The sequence below is a fragment of the Neofelis nebulosa genome, chromosome 17, assembly GCF_028018385.1.
Source record: "Neofelis nebulosa isolate mNeoNeb1 chromosome 17, mNeoNeb1.pri, whole genome shotgun sequence".
Classification (NCBI taxonomy): Eukaryota; Metazoa; Chordata; class Mammalia; order Carnivora; family Felidae; genus Neofelis; species Neofelis nebulosa.
In genome coordinates, this window is record NC_080798.1 from 15736458 (window position 1) to 15752733 (window position 16276).

A 16276-nucleotide genomic window follows, 5' to 3' on the forward strand; every position below is an offset into this window, starting at 1 on the left:
CAGAACTACGTCCCATTGAAAACCACTGCCTAGTAGAGGAAGACACATTTGCTTCAAATCAGGTTTAATGCCTTTTGAGAGTCTCCTTTGAAGTTAGCTTTTTGGGGGCACATTTGAGACAGAGAAGTGACCCCAATCTAGAAGACCAGTGGTGTTCACTGGGATACCCTGGGGTACCATCAACTCTCCCATGATATTTTAGTGTCTGTCCACTATAGTGTCCATGGATAATGAAGTCCATTGGGTGAAATGCTTTGAGGCCCATTAGGTACCCCCAAGGATAGGGGAGTTCTCCATAGATATAGTGGGGTACTCTGATTTTACATCCTCAAGGAAATGAGGGCATCCCAGGAAAAGAATGGGGTTCGCTTGAGGCATGATAGTCTCCCTCAGTGTTCTGACTCCACTTAACATATATGGGGCCACTCTGGGATACACTGGGGTTCCTCAAGTTATTGAGGTTACCTAATTGGGGGTCCCAAACCCCACCCTGGCCCCACCCTTGACTCACCCTCTCTTCTTGTTCTTCTCTGTGGTAGCATCCTTCTCGTTCTCCACCCTGGCGGGCGGGGCCTCTGCCCCAGCCTGGGCGTTGCCCCCGGGTGCCCCCTCCTTGGCAGTTCCTTCTCTGGCCCCCTCAGCCTCGCCCCAGCGCCCCGCTGAGCGGCGCAGGCTTTCATAGTCCGGGTCGGGTTCTGCGGCTCTGACCTCATCCTCGGCGGGGGGCTGCAGGCCTGGGGGCGCCAGGGGCGTGGCCCCAGCCGTGCAGCGGAAGTGCTGGTGGAACTGGACCGGAAGGCTGAGCCGGAGAAAGAGCATCTCCACGAGACTGTTCTGGGAGCCCCAGGTGCGGTGGCTCAGGCGCAGGCAGGGCGGTGTATCCACAGTGCCATCCACGCGGGCCACCTGAAGGGAAGCAGGAAGACTGAGCCGGGCAGGCAGGCTAGGCCATGGGTCCCAAACCTGGTACTCACAGAGCCACTGTTAGGCCTTAGAGCACCTGTGTGAGAATCAGCCAGCCTCGCTCCTCTGGGTGGATGCGCTCCCTGTGGGACACACAGCTTGGCTGCGGGGTGCGTTCAGCCCTCTGCCAGTCTCTGTCTAGGCACCTGTACAGTGGCAGCCCTGGTCAGACACTGGAATCCACTGGAATCACTTGGGGAGTTTCCAGGACCTACCTGTGCGTCTCACTCCAGACTAAGTCATCCACCCATCCATCCATTCCACAAATACTTACTGAGAGCCTACTGTGTGCCAGGCACTGTTCCAAGTGCCAGGAACACATCAGTGAACAGGACAAAGGCCCTGCCCTCCTGGTCTCTTGGGGAGAGTCTCAGGGAGAGCAGGCCAGAAGGGGCAGAGTTTTGTAAAGGCTCCCCAGATGAACTTTTGCTAAACTTTCTGTATATGGAGACACAACATTAAGGAAAGGGGGCGTGTCATAATGCACAACATGACGAGGTTATAGAGTGGCCCCACCTGTGTGCCCAGCACCCAGATGGAGAAACAAAATTGACCAAGTCCCTCAGGAGCCCTCTTGGTGCCCACTTAGACACCACTCTCTCAAAGGCAGTGAGGGATTCTGATGAGAGAAATGTACCAGCCTGGCTTAAACAAGAGGCAGGAGCTGACAGAGAGCAGGTGACTGGCCTCTACGTTCCAAAGACAGGCTCTCCAAGGTTTTCTGGAGACTCCATAAACAACTGGAGTGGTTCCCACTCTTTGATGTCTCTCTTCAAAGACCAAATACCAAGACCTCTGTGCTCCCTTTCTGCCAGCCAACAAATTTTACCCAGAAACTGTGGCCAAGATTTGCTGTTCTCAGAATGTCTGCAGGGTCTTTTTCTCTACTCTCTCCCATCTCTTATAGACCCTGTTTTGCTCTTGGGCAAGAGTCTACTGACCATCTCCCTCCTGTGATTTGTGTGCAAAGTAACTAAACTTCGGAGGTATTCTTTCACGGTAACATCCTCCTGATTTAGCACACCATAGATTAGCTCTGCCTGTTCTTGAACTTTCTACGAATGGGATCCTACAAGATGTGTTTTGTGTCTGGCTCCTTTCCTTTTTAAATTTTTAAAAATGTTTATTTATAGGGGCGCCTGGGTGGCGCAGTCGGTTAAGCGTCCGACTTCAGCCAGGTCACGATCTCGCGGTCCGTGAGTTCGAGCCCCGCATCGGGCTCTGGGCTGATGGCTCGGAGCCTGGAGCCTGTTTCCGATTCTGTGTCTCCCTCTCTCTCTGCCCCTCCCCCGTTCATGCTCTGTCTCTCTCTGTCCCAAAAATAAATAAAAAACATTAAAAAAAAAAAAAATGTTTATTTATTGCTGACATGGGGGAGGGGGATGCAGGCAGAGAGAGAAGGAGAGAGAGAGAGAGAATCTCAAGCAGGCTCTGCCCTGTCAGCTCAGATGCAGGGCCCAATCACTCGAACCATGAGATCATGATCTGAGCCTAAATCAAGTGTCCTGACGCTTAACTGACTGAGCCACCCAGGCACCCTGTGCCTGGCCTCTTTCTCTCGGGATTATGTCTGTGAGATTCACCCGGATGGTTGTGTGTAGGTTAGTCTATTCATTCTCATGGCTGTCTAGCATTCTGTTCTTTGGGTTGAGAACACATCTGGCAGTAGCAGGAATTAGGAGGTCCACATCTGTTCCACCAGCCTCTCCCTCCTCTGGCTCTGGTCTTTCTGCCTCTGCTATTGTCCCCTACAATCCATTCTCAATGGAGACCTTTCCAAAAGTCGCATCCACCCATTCTCACCTAGTTGCAAACCCATCCATTCTCACCTAGTTGCAAAATGCCTCCCCACAAATTATTGATTAATTACAAAGAGAAAAAATTAATTTATGGTGGAGAAATCTGAGAGACTCCACCTAAATCAAACAGTCAAAATTAATGTAATTGCTAATAAGACATAATGACATTATGTGCCTCCTGATATTCTCCATCAGGCAGGACACAATGTCTTGGTATTTCTGCCAAATAGGTGTAACTTGTACCTAATCATGTGGCGACATTCAGCAAACCAAAATGAGAGCTATTCTGCAAAATAACTGGTGTGTACTCTCCAAAAATGTTAATGTCATGAAAGACAAAGACAGACTCAGGAACGTTCTACATTAAAGGATAAAGAGGAGAGCGTGGGTAGCTCAGTTGGTTGAGCATCCAACTCTTGATTTTAGCTCAGGTCATGATCTCACAACTGGTCATGAAATCGGGTCCTGCATCTGGCTCCATGCCCAGCATGGAGCCTGCTTAAGATTCTCTCTCTCCCTCTCACTCTGCCCTTCCCCTGCTCATGTTCATGCTTTCTCTCTCCCCCCCTCAAAAAAATTTTAAAAAATAATTACTAAAAGAATAAAGAGACATAACAACTAAATGCAACATGTAATCCTGCATTTGATTCTGTACCAAAAAAATTTTTTTAATCACCACAATTACTAAAATTTGAATACAGATCATGAATTAAGTAATAGTACGTATTGGTGTTAAATTTCCTGATTTTCATGACCTGACTTCTGTAATTGCAGTTCTGTAAGAGCATAGCCTGTTCTGAAGAAATGCATATTGAAATGTTTAGGGATAAAGAACCATCATGGGGGCAACTGGCTGGCTCTGTTGGTAGAGTGGGCAACTCTTGAGCTTAGGGTCCTGAGTTCAAGCCCCACGCTGGGCATAGAGTTTACATTAAAAAAAAAAAAAAAAAGAGGCATGATGTCTCTAACGTATTTAAATGATTCAGAAGGGGGGGGGAAGGGATTAATCCAGCTCTTCTTTTTTCCCTCCCCCTATTTTATAGGCAAGGTCCCTGGAGCTCAGACAGGTTGTAGTTTGCTGAGGTTATACCTGACAAGGTAGCCCTGGGAGCTCGACTGTCCCAACATGCCCTTCTACATGGTTTGTGGGCTAACATGGAAGAAAAGGAGACACTTGGGGAAGGGAATTGTGGGAAGAATAAGGTCTGGAGGCAGATCAGAGGGTATTGAGTGGGGTCAGTCCTCACCTCATAGTGGGGGTGCTCAAGGGGTACAGCCTCAAATTGGGGAAGGCTTTTGCTGAACCAGGTGGTGACCGGGCGTTGCATGTTGATGGCGAATGGCTCAAAGCCTTCCTGGAGGCCACAGATGGCAAAGAATCGCAGGGAGCTCACATCCTGGCCCAGGTTCAGGTGACCCACCTGACCAGGTCCCAAGCTGCAGACAGGCAGGAAGCCTGGTGGGAGGGGATGGATGGGCAGGGGTGAGGATAGGTGGGCAGGGTGGGGGCAGGAGGGGAGGAGGTACTGTGGAAGGAAAGGATGGAACGGGGGAGACTAGGGATGCAGTGTAGGGTCAGATGAAAGAAAACCAGAAAGGGGCCACGAGGCCAGCCCTTACCATCCCCAACCTCAATTTCCCGGAAGGCCGTTTCAGAGCCTGAATCGGACATCAGGACCTCGCCATTGAGGGTGAAGATAATGGTGTTCTCTGTGAGGTCAATCATGCAGCCCACGACATCGCCTGACTGCCAGGGACGCCCGAACGGTTCACTGCCCAAGTGCCAGCGCTGGCCCTGTGAGGAGGTGAGGGGGAGATGTGGGGTGAGAGAGACACAGAGAAATGGAGACATGCAGAAGCAAGGAGAGACACGTAAAGATACACATGCAAGGCACTGGGTTCAAGACATGTGGGACAGACAAGGGGTCACCCCCACAGGGTCCCCGTCTTTTCCCATGTTTGCATCCATGATCTTTGGAATGTAAAGGATAGGTTTTCATGCTTTCCCTTCCCACTGATCTCTGTATCCCATCCCTTCTGCCTGCGTTGTCTGCTCTTTCCGTGGCTGGTGCTAGGGTTATGCAGACCACCAAAGTGGTAGTCGGGGGTTCAGGGCCGTGGTAAGTTAGAGGGATGGAAGGGAAAAGCGAACCTGCCAATGTCCCCTCTACAGACTCACATATACCTACATGCCCCCAGAACAGGTGAATGGATAACGAGACGGATGGATGGGAAGTAGGGTGCACGGCCAGATGGAAGAATGGAATGGAAGCTTACTCTACATTGGTTGGTACAAGGAAGGAAGAAATTATAGACAGATAGATGGATGAGTGGGTGGGTAGATGGATGGATAGGTGGACAGGTGGATAAATGGATGAGTGGATGGATGCATGCATCAAATGATTTGATCGATAAGTGAAATCACAAATTGCTTAAATAAGTGAACGGCTAACCTAACAAAAAAATGAATAAACGGATGGAAATGTGGATGGGTAAGTGGTTATTTGGGCAGATGAGTAGATGGGTGGAGAGTCGGATTTGTGGATAGGTGGGTGGATGAATAGACAGATGGATAGTTGGATGGAAAGATGGATGATGGAGAGATATGTGCATGGACAGAGAGGGATGGATGAACAGATGGACGAGTGGTAAGGCAGATGCAGGGATGAGTGGACAGTGGGGCACAGACAGAGGCAGGGCTGGAGTGTATGAGTTGTGCGGAGGGACCACAGGGCCTGGCAGAAGGGAGCCCAGGGAGTACCCACGCGGTGCCCATTGAAGACATAGGCCAGCTCGTCAGCTCCCAGCTCCACGTCAGGCCGCAGCTCAGGCCTCGCCCAGCCCACTCGCATCTCACCGGTGGTGACTGCCTCGAACTCAAAGTACCAGCGGCCACTCTGCACCGCGTAGGATTTCTCTGCCCGGAAGATGCGCACCCGGTCCCAACGAGACTGGCTCTCCACCTGACCTACAGAGTCAGGGGCCAAGCAGAGTCAGAGACTGGGTGGGGAGTGGATCCCAAGGCACTGAGAGGTTGGTGGGAGACACCAGAGAAGGTAAGGGCCTTGGGGGGCTGGGGGAAGAGGGACGATTTCCTGGTGTTATAGGAGAACTGGTGAATCTCAGACTAGCCAGCGGTGGAAAGGACCTACTCAGTGAGACTCCTCCCCCACCCCCTCTCCTTAGCAGTCAGAGCCCTGAGAGAAGAGATGCTGACAGAGACAGAAAGTCGGGTCTGCCACTGTCATGGTCTAGGGTTAAGGGTCAAGATTAGGGTCGATGTTTAGATTTAAGCACCTAGAGCCAGATCAGGGAGAGAGTGTCAGAGTCAGGCTCTAGGAGGGGATAGAAATTGGAGTTGGGGACCACAGCCAGGATGGGTGGTTGAGGTTGGGATTGGGATAGGTCAGGGGTCAGGGTAAGGGTAGGGGTTAGAAGCTCTCTGAGTTCTTGGCTGGGTGGCTCCACGTTGAAGCTATGGTCCAGAGGTTAGAAGTTAGGAGTCAGCGTTGGGGGTCAGGAATTGGAGTCAGGGATTAGGGATAGTGCGCACTGGGCTCCTGACCTGGCAGCTCAGTGTTGTAGCCATAGCCCAGGCAGGGCTTGTGTATGATGAAGGTCAGTGGTCAAGATTGGGTTCAGGGTCGGGGTCAGAGTAAGGGTCAAGGTTATGGAGTGCAGAAAGGCTCAATGTGGTACATGTAGCCCATTCAGGGGCTGAGTCAGGTCAGAAATCAAGGGTCAAGGGACGAGGTCCGCATCACGGCAGGAGTCAGGGTCAGGGACCTGAGGTCTGCACTCACTGGGCTCCTGGTCAGGCGGCTCGATGTTGTAGCCATAGCCCAGCAGGGTGCGCACGGCCTGGCAGAGGCTGTCCCGGTTGCTGCGCTTGGTGGCCTCGTCCAGCAGCCGATAGGGCACGAGGCGAGGGTTTCGGCGCGCTGGGATGTCCTGCACAGCACTGTAGCTCCAGCCCTGGGCCACACGGTCTCGTGCCCACACGTTGTGCCCATTCTCTGCCAGCCGGTCCACCAGCGTCATCTGCGCCGGTGTCAGCCGCACGTGGCTCAGGTCTAGTGGCGCCGGCTTGTACCCATTGCTCATCATGTACCTGTGGGTGTGGCAGGGCTTGGTGAGATGAGACCCTCACCTCCACCTCTGGGCTCTGCTCAGGGGGATCTCTGACTTCTGACCCTTGCTCCAGGATTCCATGATCCTGAGCTCTGAGTTTTGGAATTGCTGACCTTTGATCTCTGACATCAGGGTTCTATGACTCTGTTGAATAAGCTTTGAGATACTTGGCTTCTTTACCCAGGATCCTGTGAGCCTAGCAAGGGCTTTCATGTCACTGACCTCTGGCCTCTCTGACCCCTGCATTGTGATTTTGGCAACCTCCTCTTCAACCCTGGAACTCTGACCTCTCACTTCTAACTCTGAGGTTTCTTACCGCTGACCTCAGAACTCTATCACTTCAAATTCCTGGCTTTGGAGTCCTTGACCTCTGAACCCTGACCTCTATCCCCAAGGACCTCTCACCTATAATTTTAGGGTCCCTCACTTATGACTCCAACAGCTTCTCACCTCTTTCTATTGGCTCCTTGACTCTGACTTGGAGAAATGACCTCTGTTCTCTCATTTTCCCTGATTCCATGGCAGACCTTGACCTTGGGTCCTGACTCACACCCACTGTCCCTCTGGGACTCCTGCCTCCATAATCCTGACCCCTCCTCAGGACACTCACCACTGACTCCAGGGCCCTGACCCCTTGTCCTATGACCTTCACCCTAACCTGTGACCCTTTGTCTCTGACCTCAGCCTCATACAAGACCCCTCAACTGCCCAGCCCTTATCACGTCATCCCCAGCGACCCCCCCCCCAAGCTCTGTTCCCCAGAGGGACCTGGGCCACCCGCACTCACGTCTTGGGGAGTTTGGTCTTCTTGAGGTTGTCCTCCGCCTTCTCATCTGCCATGCCCACGTGGCAGCCCAGTGCCAGCAGCGTCCTGGGGCGGGGTGGGAGGGCAGTGTCACCTCACACAGCCTTCCTGCCCCTGGCCTCCCCTCCCCCAGCCCGGCTTCCCTCCTCCCCCGCCCTTGTCGGTTTCTCACATCTCTTGCTCTGACTTTCTGGGTGTCTGTCCCCATCCCTCTGTCTCAATCTCTGTCTCTCTGACTCCTGTCTGGCGTTGCTTCTTTGTCTCTGTATCTCTTTGACGGTGCCCATCTTTTCCTGTCCACCTACTTCTTTCCCTGATTCCACGTCTCTCTCTCTCTCTCTCTTACTGACTAGCTCTCTAGTCTCTCTAGCTGTCTGTCTCTGCTTCACAATCCCTGTCTCTCCTTGCCCTCTTCCTCACCAGCAGTCGGTCCCAGACCCCTGCTCCCTGCCCCCCCCCTCACTTGAGCGTCTCCCCCGACATCTGCAGGTTGTAATTCCTCTCGGGCTCTGGTAGGCTGTGGAAGTCCACAAGACACGGGTGCAGCCTCTTATTGTCATCCCGAACCTGGAGAAACCCCAGTGTCAACTTTCAGGGTCCCTTCCCTCCCCCCAACACTCCCAGACTGTGGCCCCTGACCTCCTGCCCTTAGTTCTGCCACAAGAACCCCAAGGACGCCCTGGTGCCCTAAAGTCCCTTCCCCCAACCACTGGCCCCTCCCTGCTCACTCCCCCAATGGCAAGTCTAGCCTGAGTCCCTCATGCTGCAGGCGGCCCCTCACCGGGCCATAGGTCCAGCCCTGCTCGATGCGAGTCAGCGCCCAGAGTTCATGGATGTTCTCTGCCAGCTTCTCCCGAATGCGTTCCAGATGGGGAGGCAGGACAATCTGGAGGCAGGGAACGTTCATGAGATCCCTGTGTTCCTTCCAGGCTGCACCATGACCCCTCTCCCCAAGGACACGTATGAGCCCTGGACGGTTCCCCCAGATTTTCCCTGCTATTCTGAGCCCTGCCCCTCATCACCATCACCTGACTCCAGGGTTGACACTCAGTCCAGCTGAGTAAGGACTTCGAATCATGGAATTAAGGAATTATCTAGGAATTGGGACTCTCTCCCCCTTTGGACTGGTTGTTCCATGAGGACAGGGCCTGGGGCTGCCTCAGTTTCCACCACTTCCCCAGCCCATCCCACAGCCAGGCTCAGAGGAGATGCTTGGAAAGTGGTTGCTGAATGAATGGGCGAGTCTCTTTCCTTCTTTGTACGATGAGGATCGGAACAATACTTACCTCATAAGGATTCAGTGATATAATCCAGATAACTACTCAATCTTACGTAGTTTATGTAAGTGTCTGGCGCACAGTGGGTGCATAATAAATATTTATGTTGTTAGTGTTCTACAGACAAGAGATAATGATGGTTCGGACCAGGGCAGGCCATGGGGGGAAGCAGAGGGGGTGGGAGGGATGTCCAGAAGGCCAAGTGGACAGCCCATGAGGCTGAGAAGCTGGGGGAGCAGGAGGGAGACATCCAGAAGGGGGTCCAGGCTCTGTCCTGGCTACAGGGGATGGCTAGTTCACCGTGAAATAATATCACTATTGCTACTGATAACACTAACTGTATTGAGTCCTTCCTATTTACTCAGGACCGTGCTGAGCACTTCACAGATATTAATTCATCTGACCTCCACAACTGTGAGACAAGGTAGGTTCTGTTGTTATCCCCTTTCCTCACAGATGAGGAAACTGAGGCACAGAGAAGTAAAGCCACATACGTACGGTAACACACAGAAAATCAGACCCTCGTGGTCAGGCTCTTGAACACAACTTATGTGGCCTCTGATAGGGACATGTTTGGGGGGGGTGGGGAGTTCAAGTTGGGACAGGAGGAGTGGGAAGACCCAGATGGAAGGGACGCCAACAGACTAGTGGAAAAGATCTCAAACTTTGGAATCCACACATGGGTTCAAATCAGCTGTGTGGCTCATATAGGTTGCTTAACTCCTCTGGGTCTCACTTTCCTCAACTGTAAATCAGGGGCAATAATAGTCTTTTCTTGGGGCGCCTGGTTGGCTCAGGCGGGTGAGCATCCAACTCTTGATTTCAGCTCAGGTCATGGTTCTCACGGTTTGTGAGATCGAACCCCACATGGGGCTCTGTGCTGTGGGCACAGAGCCTGCTCGGGACTCTCTCTGACCCTCCCTGGTGTGTGTGCACATGCTCTCATGCTCTCTCTAAAAAAAAAAAAAAAAAACCCAAAAACTTTAATAATTGTCCTTTCTTTAGAGGGCTATAGTGAGGACTCCCAGAAAGTGGGATTCTGTCTTCCGAGAGTTCTTTGCCTCCACTCTGCCTCAGCTTCCCAATCTGTTGTTAAACAACAAGATTCCCAGCTTCCAAATCAGCTCCCCACCTCCCTGACTCCTAAGGGAGTTTGTCTCACCAGGAAACCCTTGCAGGGCAGGCAGTACCTGGACAGTGTCCACAGGGCAGGGCACAAAGTCAGTGTGTGAGAGGCAGCGGCTGGGTCCCACCAGGTGGGGCCCTCGAGGCCCCTCCCGCCGATACTCCTTGATGGGCTCCAGATGAAGTCGCTCTCGAGGGAGCACAGCTTCATGGCATGGGGCATAGCCAGGTGGAGGGAGGAACTTGAATTCGCCATGGCGGCCACCAAGAAGGAACCGTACCCTGAGTGGGAGAGTGGGGTTACTGGTGAGGCAGATTACAAGGAGAATCTGTGCTCAGTGAGGGTAAGAGAGCAATCCTGGGATCTGTGGAAAGTTCTGGGAAAGATCACCGGGCAGCCATGGAGTCATGGAGGTCATTTAAGGTCAAAGAGAATGTCTGAGGTCAACGAGAATCAGTGGAAAATCAAAAAAGGAGGGGGCACCTGGGTGGCTCAGTCGGTTGAACGTCCAACTTCAGCTTGGGTCATGATCTCACAGCTTGTGAGTTCGAGCCCTGCTTCAGGCTCTGTGCTGACAGCTCAGAGCCTGGAGCCTGCTTTGGACTCTGTCTCCCTCTCTCTCTCTCTCTCTCTCTCTCTATGCCCCTCCCCACTTGTGCTCTCTCTCTCTCAAAAATAAATAAACATTAAAAAAAAAAAAAGGAAAGTGTGGGTTCATTGGGAGTTAATGCAAGATCATAGAAAGATCCACTGGAAGAGACCTTGGCTCAATAGAATGTTTGGGGATACTGAAGGTTTCCGGGAGACCAAGAAAGTCATCCGGAAATCACGGAAAATCTGGTGTAACTATTAGATAACCCTAATCACCACTGAATGGACACTGGAAAGCTCTTTACAGAGCTTGGGATCATTGGGAAAAGACTGAGTTACTGAGAGACCTTTGAAATAATTGGGGATATTGAGGAATTATGGTCACTGGGGGATCATGGAGTAATTAGAAGATCACTGGGAGATGCTGGGATCACTGAAAAGCGGTTAAAAGCATGGAATCATTGGGAGAATCCAAGATAATTTGGGGGGTCATTGGGAGGGTCTGGGTCATTGGAAGAGAGCTGTCAGATTCTGGAGTCATTTGGAAGTCACTGGAATGACATAGAGTCATTGGGAGAGTCTAACATCATTTGGGAATTAACTGGAAGAGTTATTAGAAGGTCATTGTGCAATTTGGAGGACACGTGAAAGTCGCTGGAAGGATATGGGGTTGGGAAGAAGCTGAGGTCTTTGGGAGGGTCTGGATCAATAGGAGGACACTAAAGTGTTTGGGACCATGTAGAGATCACTGGGACCTTCCCGTAGGGATCTGACCAGTCAGTCCTGAGGGTAGGCTGCCCAGTGAAGGTAGGCTCCTGGCCTTATAGTAGGCCATGTTGTAACTAGGGAAGGTGTCTTGGGACAGTCCCAGGTCTGGGGCCTGGCAAGGGGCAAAGGCAAGTCCTCACTTGACACCAGCCGAAAAACTGACAACAGGGAAGAAGAGTCCATCCAGGTTGAAGGCCTCAAAGACGCCCTGCACAGGACAGCCATTGATTCGGAAGGAGATGGATGGCACGCTGAGGTCCAGGCAGCAGCTGACGACATCCTCAGGGGCCAGGAGGTGCTGCCCTGGGGAAGTCACTGGGCGTGCCACGTGTCCTGCACCAGGGTCACAGGGAAGAGTCAAAAGTCAGGGGTCTCAAGACCTCACTGGTCAGAGTCTAATGGTCTCAAGAGGCAAGAGTCAGATATTAGAGAAAGTGTTCCCATGGAGGGTCCTGGATCTCTGAGATAAGGGAGGAGGTCAAGGTTCCCCTGAAGTTAGGGTCTTGAGAGCTGTGGAGCCAGAGATTACAGTCACCCTGGAGTTAGAATTCTGGAACCCTTGGGGGCTGGAAGTCAAAGGTCAGAAGTCATAATGATCTGGGCAGTTTTCAAGGATCTCTTGGGTCAGAGATCATACATCTCCTGGGGTCAGAGTTCTGGAGACTATGAGGAAGCAGGTTAGGGGCAAGATTCTGGAAGCATTAGGGTTGGGGTCTTGGAAAATTAGGAATCAGAGGTCAAAATTTGGCCTCTTGTGGGGATCAAGATCCCAAGAAGCCTAAGATGTATGGTGAGAGTCTGAGAAGCTCTGGGGCCAATGATCGGGGATGAGGGTCCCCGGAAGGGTCAGGTACCTGTCCAGAGGTGCAGCCCATCAAATCCGTAGGAATAGAGGTCATCACCGACCCCGTTGCCGCCCCAGCCCTCGCCGCCACCGGGGTAAGGGCTGTAGCCCTCAGTGAGGGCCCAGCCCACCCGCAGGTGGGTGGCCTGAGCTGTCAGGAACGGAGCCACCTCGTCCACCATCACCTCAAAGTACCATTTGCCGTACTGTGTGGAGCCCTCTGCTCGGCCCACAAAGATGTTGGGGCGGATGCTGCAGGGAAGATGGGACAGGAGAGGGGGTGAGGGAGAGGTGGGGAGCAAAGCCAGGTTGTTGCAGGGGTGGGGGGGTAAGGGAGAAGAGAAGGAGAGATACACACAGGAAAAACAGAAGGCAGAGACATGGAGACAGAGAGAGAGAAAGCAGAGACAGAGACCTCAAAAAATAGAGAGAGATGGGTGAGAGACAGAGAAAACGAAATGGAAGAGAAATAGAGACAGATACAGAGGGAGATAGATAGCAAAAAGAGCAAATGCAGAAAAAGACAGAGAAAGAGAGAGGAACAGACAGAGGCAGAAATGGAAGAGGGAGAGAGGACAAGAGGTGGGGGGGCCGGGGGTGAGCTGGGGCAAGAGAGGACATCTGTGAGGACCAGGTGTTAAGTCTTGGGGTGGGAGACCGAGGAAGGGACATCCACCTGGGTGTGGAGTCTCTGATCTGGGAAAGGGTTAAGAGGTCTGGGGTCAGGGTGAGGTCAGGCTGGGGTCAGGGGTTACGGGCCAGACCTGGTGACATAGTTGATGAGGCTTGTCTGCAGCAGAAGCTCACGGCCAGGGAGCAAGTTCTCGGTAATGAGATCTTGGTTGGAGCGCACGGCCACACCATTGCACACACAGAGGGAACACAGCACATCGAGCACCTGGAGGTCGAGGTCAGAGGTCAGGTTGTGAGAGCACCAGGGCGGGGAAATCCGGGGTGGAAAGTCAGAAGTTAAGGATAATGTGCCAGGACAAGAGGTGGAGATTTTGATGGGCAAGGAGGTGGTGGAAGTGCGAGGTCAGGGCTCACAGAGGAAGGTCAAGGGTCAAAGAGAAAGGTCAGGCCGGGGGCCGCAGGATCTGGGGTAAGACGTCAGCAGTGTTAAGGAAGGAGGGACTGGAGTAGGAGGTGAGGAGTCAGAGGGAGGAGGGAAAAGGTTGGTTAGTGAGAGCAGGAGGGTCAGGAGGAGATTTTAGATCAGCAGGGGCTGCACACGTGTGTCTTCGGGTGCCAGGTGGATAATGTACATGTGTGAGGTGGTTAGAAATTGTTCAGTGGGGCGGGGTGCCTGGGTGGCTCGGTCGGTTGAGGGTCCGACTTCGGCTCAAGTCATGATTTCGCGGTCTGTGAGTTCGAGCCCCGCGTTGGGCTCTGTGTTGACAGCTCGGAGCCTGGAGCCTGCTTCGATCCTGTGTCTGCGTCTCCCTCTCTCTCTCTCTGCCCCGCCCCCACTCACACTCTGTCTCTCTGTCTCTCTCAGAAACGGGTAGGACCTGTGGCGAGCTGGAGGGCGTATATGCAGCCCACCTAAAGACTACAAAATCAGAAATTAAAAAATAAAAATGTTGCAGAGATCTAATGAAGCACACCTGTGGCCCAGAATCCATTTAAGAACTGTAAGTTTAAGACCCTTGTGTTGAGATGGAAGCATGTGGGAGTGGAGTCCAGGTAAGAGACAAGATGGGGAGGAGAAAGGGAGTGAGGGAGGTGGAGAATTCCGGGGCCCCGGGAAAAGGTCAGGGTTCAGAGTTCAGGGGATGAGAGGTCAGGGCGAGGGGCCAACCTTGTGGTTCCTCCCGTGCTTGTCCAGGAGGGAGATGATGGACTTGATGTGGTTCTCCTGGATGATATTCAGGACCTCAGGACTCTCAATCAGGACACAGTACAGCACCTCCAGGATCCCTGTGCAGGTGGCAGAATGGTAGGCGAGTGACTGCGGCCCTCCCCTGTGCCAGCCCCTGTCCCCTCCCCCTGGGTTCTCCTACCAGAGGAGGCCTCCAGCCGATCGAGCTTGCTGACCAGCCAGTCCAGGTTGGTGGAGAAGAGGGCACAGTTGGTACGATTGCCACGGATCAGAGAGGCTGAGGGTGGAAAAGAGGCGTCAGACCCCATGGCACTGAGGAGCTGGAGTGCTCTAGGGGAAGCCAGAACCGGGCCCCTTACCCAGGAGTTCATAGAGCAGGTTCACAATCTCTTTCCAGGACTCAGCTGCCTCCTCCCCTGCAAATTCGGCAAAGTGGGCAGCCGTGGTGTAGACATTTAGGCGGTCAATGCAGTTCAGGACCAGGGAGAGCATCCCCTAGGGTGGGGAAAAGGGGCGGGTCACCATGGGAGTCCCAGGCCCTCTCTTCCTTGCCCTTCTTGGATTTGCTAATTCATTCAACTTCAACAACCAGCAACTATGTTCCCAGATCCAACAACATTAGCTCCACGTTCCCGTTCACTCCCATCACCCTCCTCTCCTCCTCAGTTCCCCACATCCGTCCTTGTCCTCTCTGCCTCGGTTCCCAACATAATACGTCCTTATTAACATCAGGACTGCGGCCCCTGGGTGGCTCAGTCAATTAGGGGTCCAACTTTGGTTCAGGTCACGATCCCATGGTTCGTGGGTTCAAGCCCCGCGTCCGACTCTGTGCTGACAGCTCAGAGCCTGGAGCCTACTTCGGATTCTGTGTCTCCCTCTCTCTCTGCCCCTCCCTTGCTTGTGCTCTCTCTCTCTCAAAATTAAAATAAACATTAAAAAAAAAAGACCATCAGGACTGACTGTGCTTTTCCTTCCCGAAGTTTTCTTTCCATCCTATCCACTTCCAAGCATCCCACTCTGGGTCCTAACTGGCTCAGTTTACTCTCCGCGCCAACCACCCGAGAGATTTTTTTTTTTTTTGCATTTTACATTTTAAACTTTGTCTTCTCTTATTGTGAATTATAAAAGGCATACAGAAAAGCACATACAATAATACATACAGTCAGCTCTTGTTATTCGCGGTAGTTAGGTTCTATAAAGTCACCGTGAACACGGAGTTAGCAAATCCTGAACCACTCACCTCTCCCGGGGAAAACACGGGGAGTTGCTCTGAGTCACGTTTTCGTCAACCAGTACATAATCTTGGCACATATGTGTGTCCGTTTAAAGACACTGATTTAATATATATTGTTGATGCATTAACATTAAATTCACGGCCAACAGCACTCTAACTCCTCCTAAATGAAGCATATCCCCCCCTTATTTTCTCTATAAGGCCCACCACAGCCTCTTGCCCTCGAGAGCACTAGACAGCACGTTAGCGCTACACTCGGGGGCCACTTTAAACAGCGAACTCAACAAAAAAACACCAGCGTGTGGAAAATGTGGCACTAAATATACCATGAAAAGGACACCTGTTTACAGGCCGAGTGCTGAAACAAGAAGGCGCAGCATCACCCTGTTCAGCCTCAGCCGGGAACATGAGGGCCACCGACACAAATTTTTTGCCACTCCGCACATGTTCACGAGTGACCACGAAGATGTTGCAAGTATTGATGTGAGGGTCACAAATAGATTTTAGCAAGTAGGCAAATTTGCAAAGGCAGATCTGTGCACACCAAAGATCAAACGTGTATGGCTCAACAGATACAAAGAACACCTGTGCAACCGTGACCCAAGCCCGGAAAGAGACCACCGCCAGCCACGCAGAAGTCGCCTGGATGCCCCTCCTGACCACACAAACCTCTCTGCGAGGAATAACCGCTGTCCTGGCTTTTGTAGAAATCCTCTCCTTGCTTTTCTATTTTTACCGCCTATGTATGCGTCAGTGAACAGTCTAATTGAGTTTTGCCTGTTTTTGAACTTGGCATACACAATAAGTATTCTTCTGGACATGGAGTCTTTTGCTGGGTGTTATGTTTTAAGTTCAAGAACACCGTTTCACGTGGCTGTAGTCCCTTCATTTTCGTGGTGGAGTAGTATCCATATCC

General features: G+C 52.2%; 1 protein-coding gene across 4 annotated transcripts in view; it reads right to left on the bottom strand.

Annotated features, from left to right (window-relative positions):
• RYR1 (ryanodine receptor 1) overlaps window positions 1-16276 on the bottom strand; it is a 117521-nt gene that overhangs the window by 85189 nt on the left and 16056 nt on the right. For all 4 annotated transcript variants that reach the window (XM_058707775.1, XM_058707772.1, XM_058707773.1 and 1 more), the window contains exons 14-28: window positions 14486-14621; window positions 14308-14403; window positions 14106-14224; window positions 13069-13202; window positions 12315-12556; window positions 11601-11793; window positions 10166-10382; window positions 8480-8584; window positions 8162-8265; window positions 7681-7764; window positions 6566-6873; window positions 5528-5730; window positions 4383-4557; window positions 4010-4218; window positions 512-906 (exon numbers count right to left, since the gene is read on the bottom strand). In XM_058707775.1, the coding sequence (XP_058563758.1) occupies window positions 512-906; window positions 4010-4218; window positions 4383-4557; window positions 5528-5730; window positions 6566-6873; window positions 7681-7764; window positions 8162-8265; window positions 8480-8584; window positions 10166-10382; window positions 11601-11793; window positions 12315-12556; window positions 13069-13202; window positions 14106-14224; window positions 14308-14403; window positions 14486-14621 (2720 nt within the window). The remainder of the gene's footprint in view (window positions 1-511; window positions 907-4009; window positions 4219-4382; window positions 4558-5527; window positions 5731-6565; window positions 6874-7680; window positions 7765-8161; window positions 8266-8479; window positions 8585-10165; window positions 10383-11600; window positions 11794-12314; window positions 12557-13068; window positions 13203-14105; window positions 14225-14307; window positions 14404-14485; window positions 14622-16276) is intronic.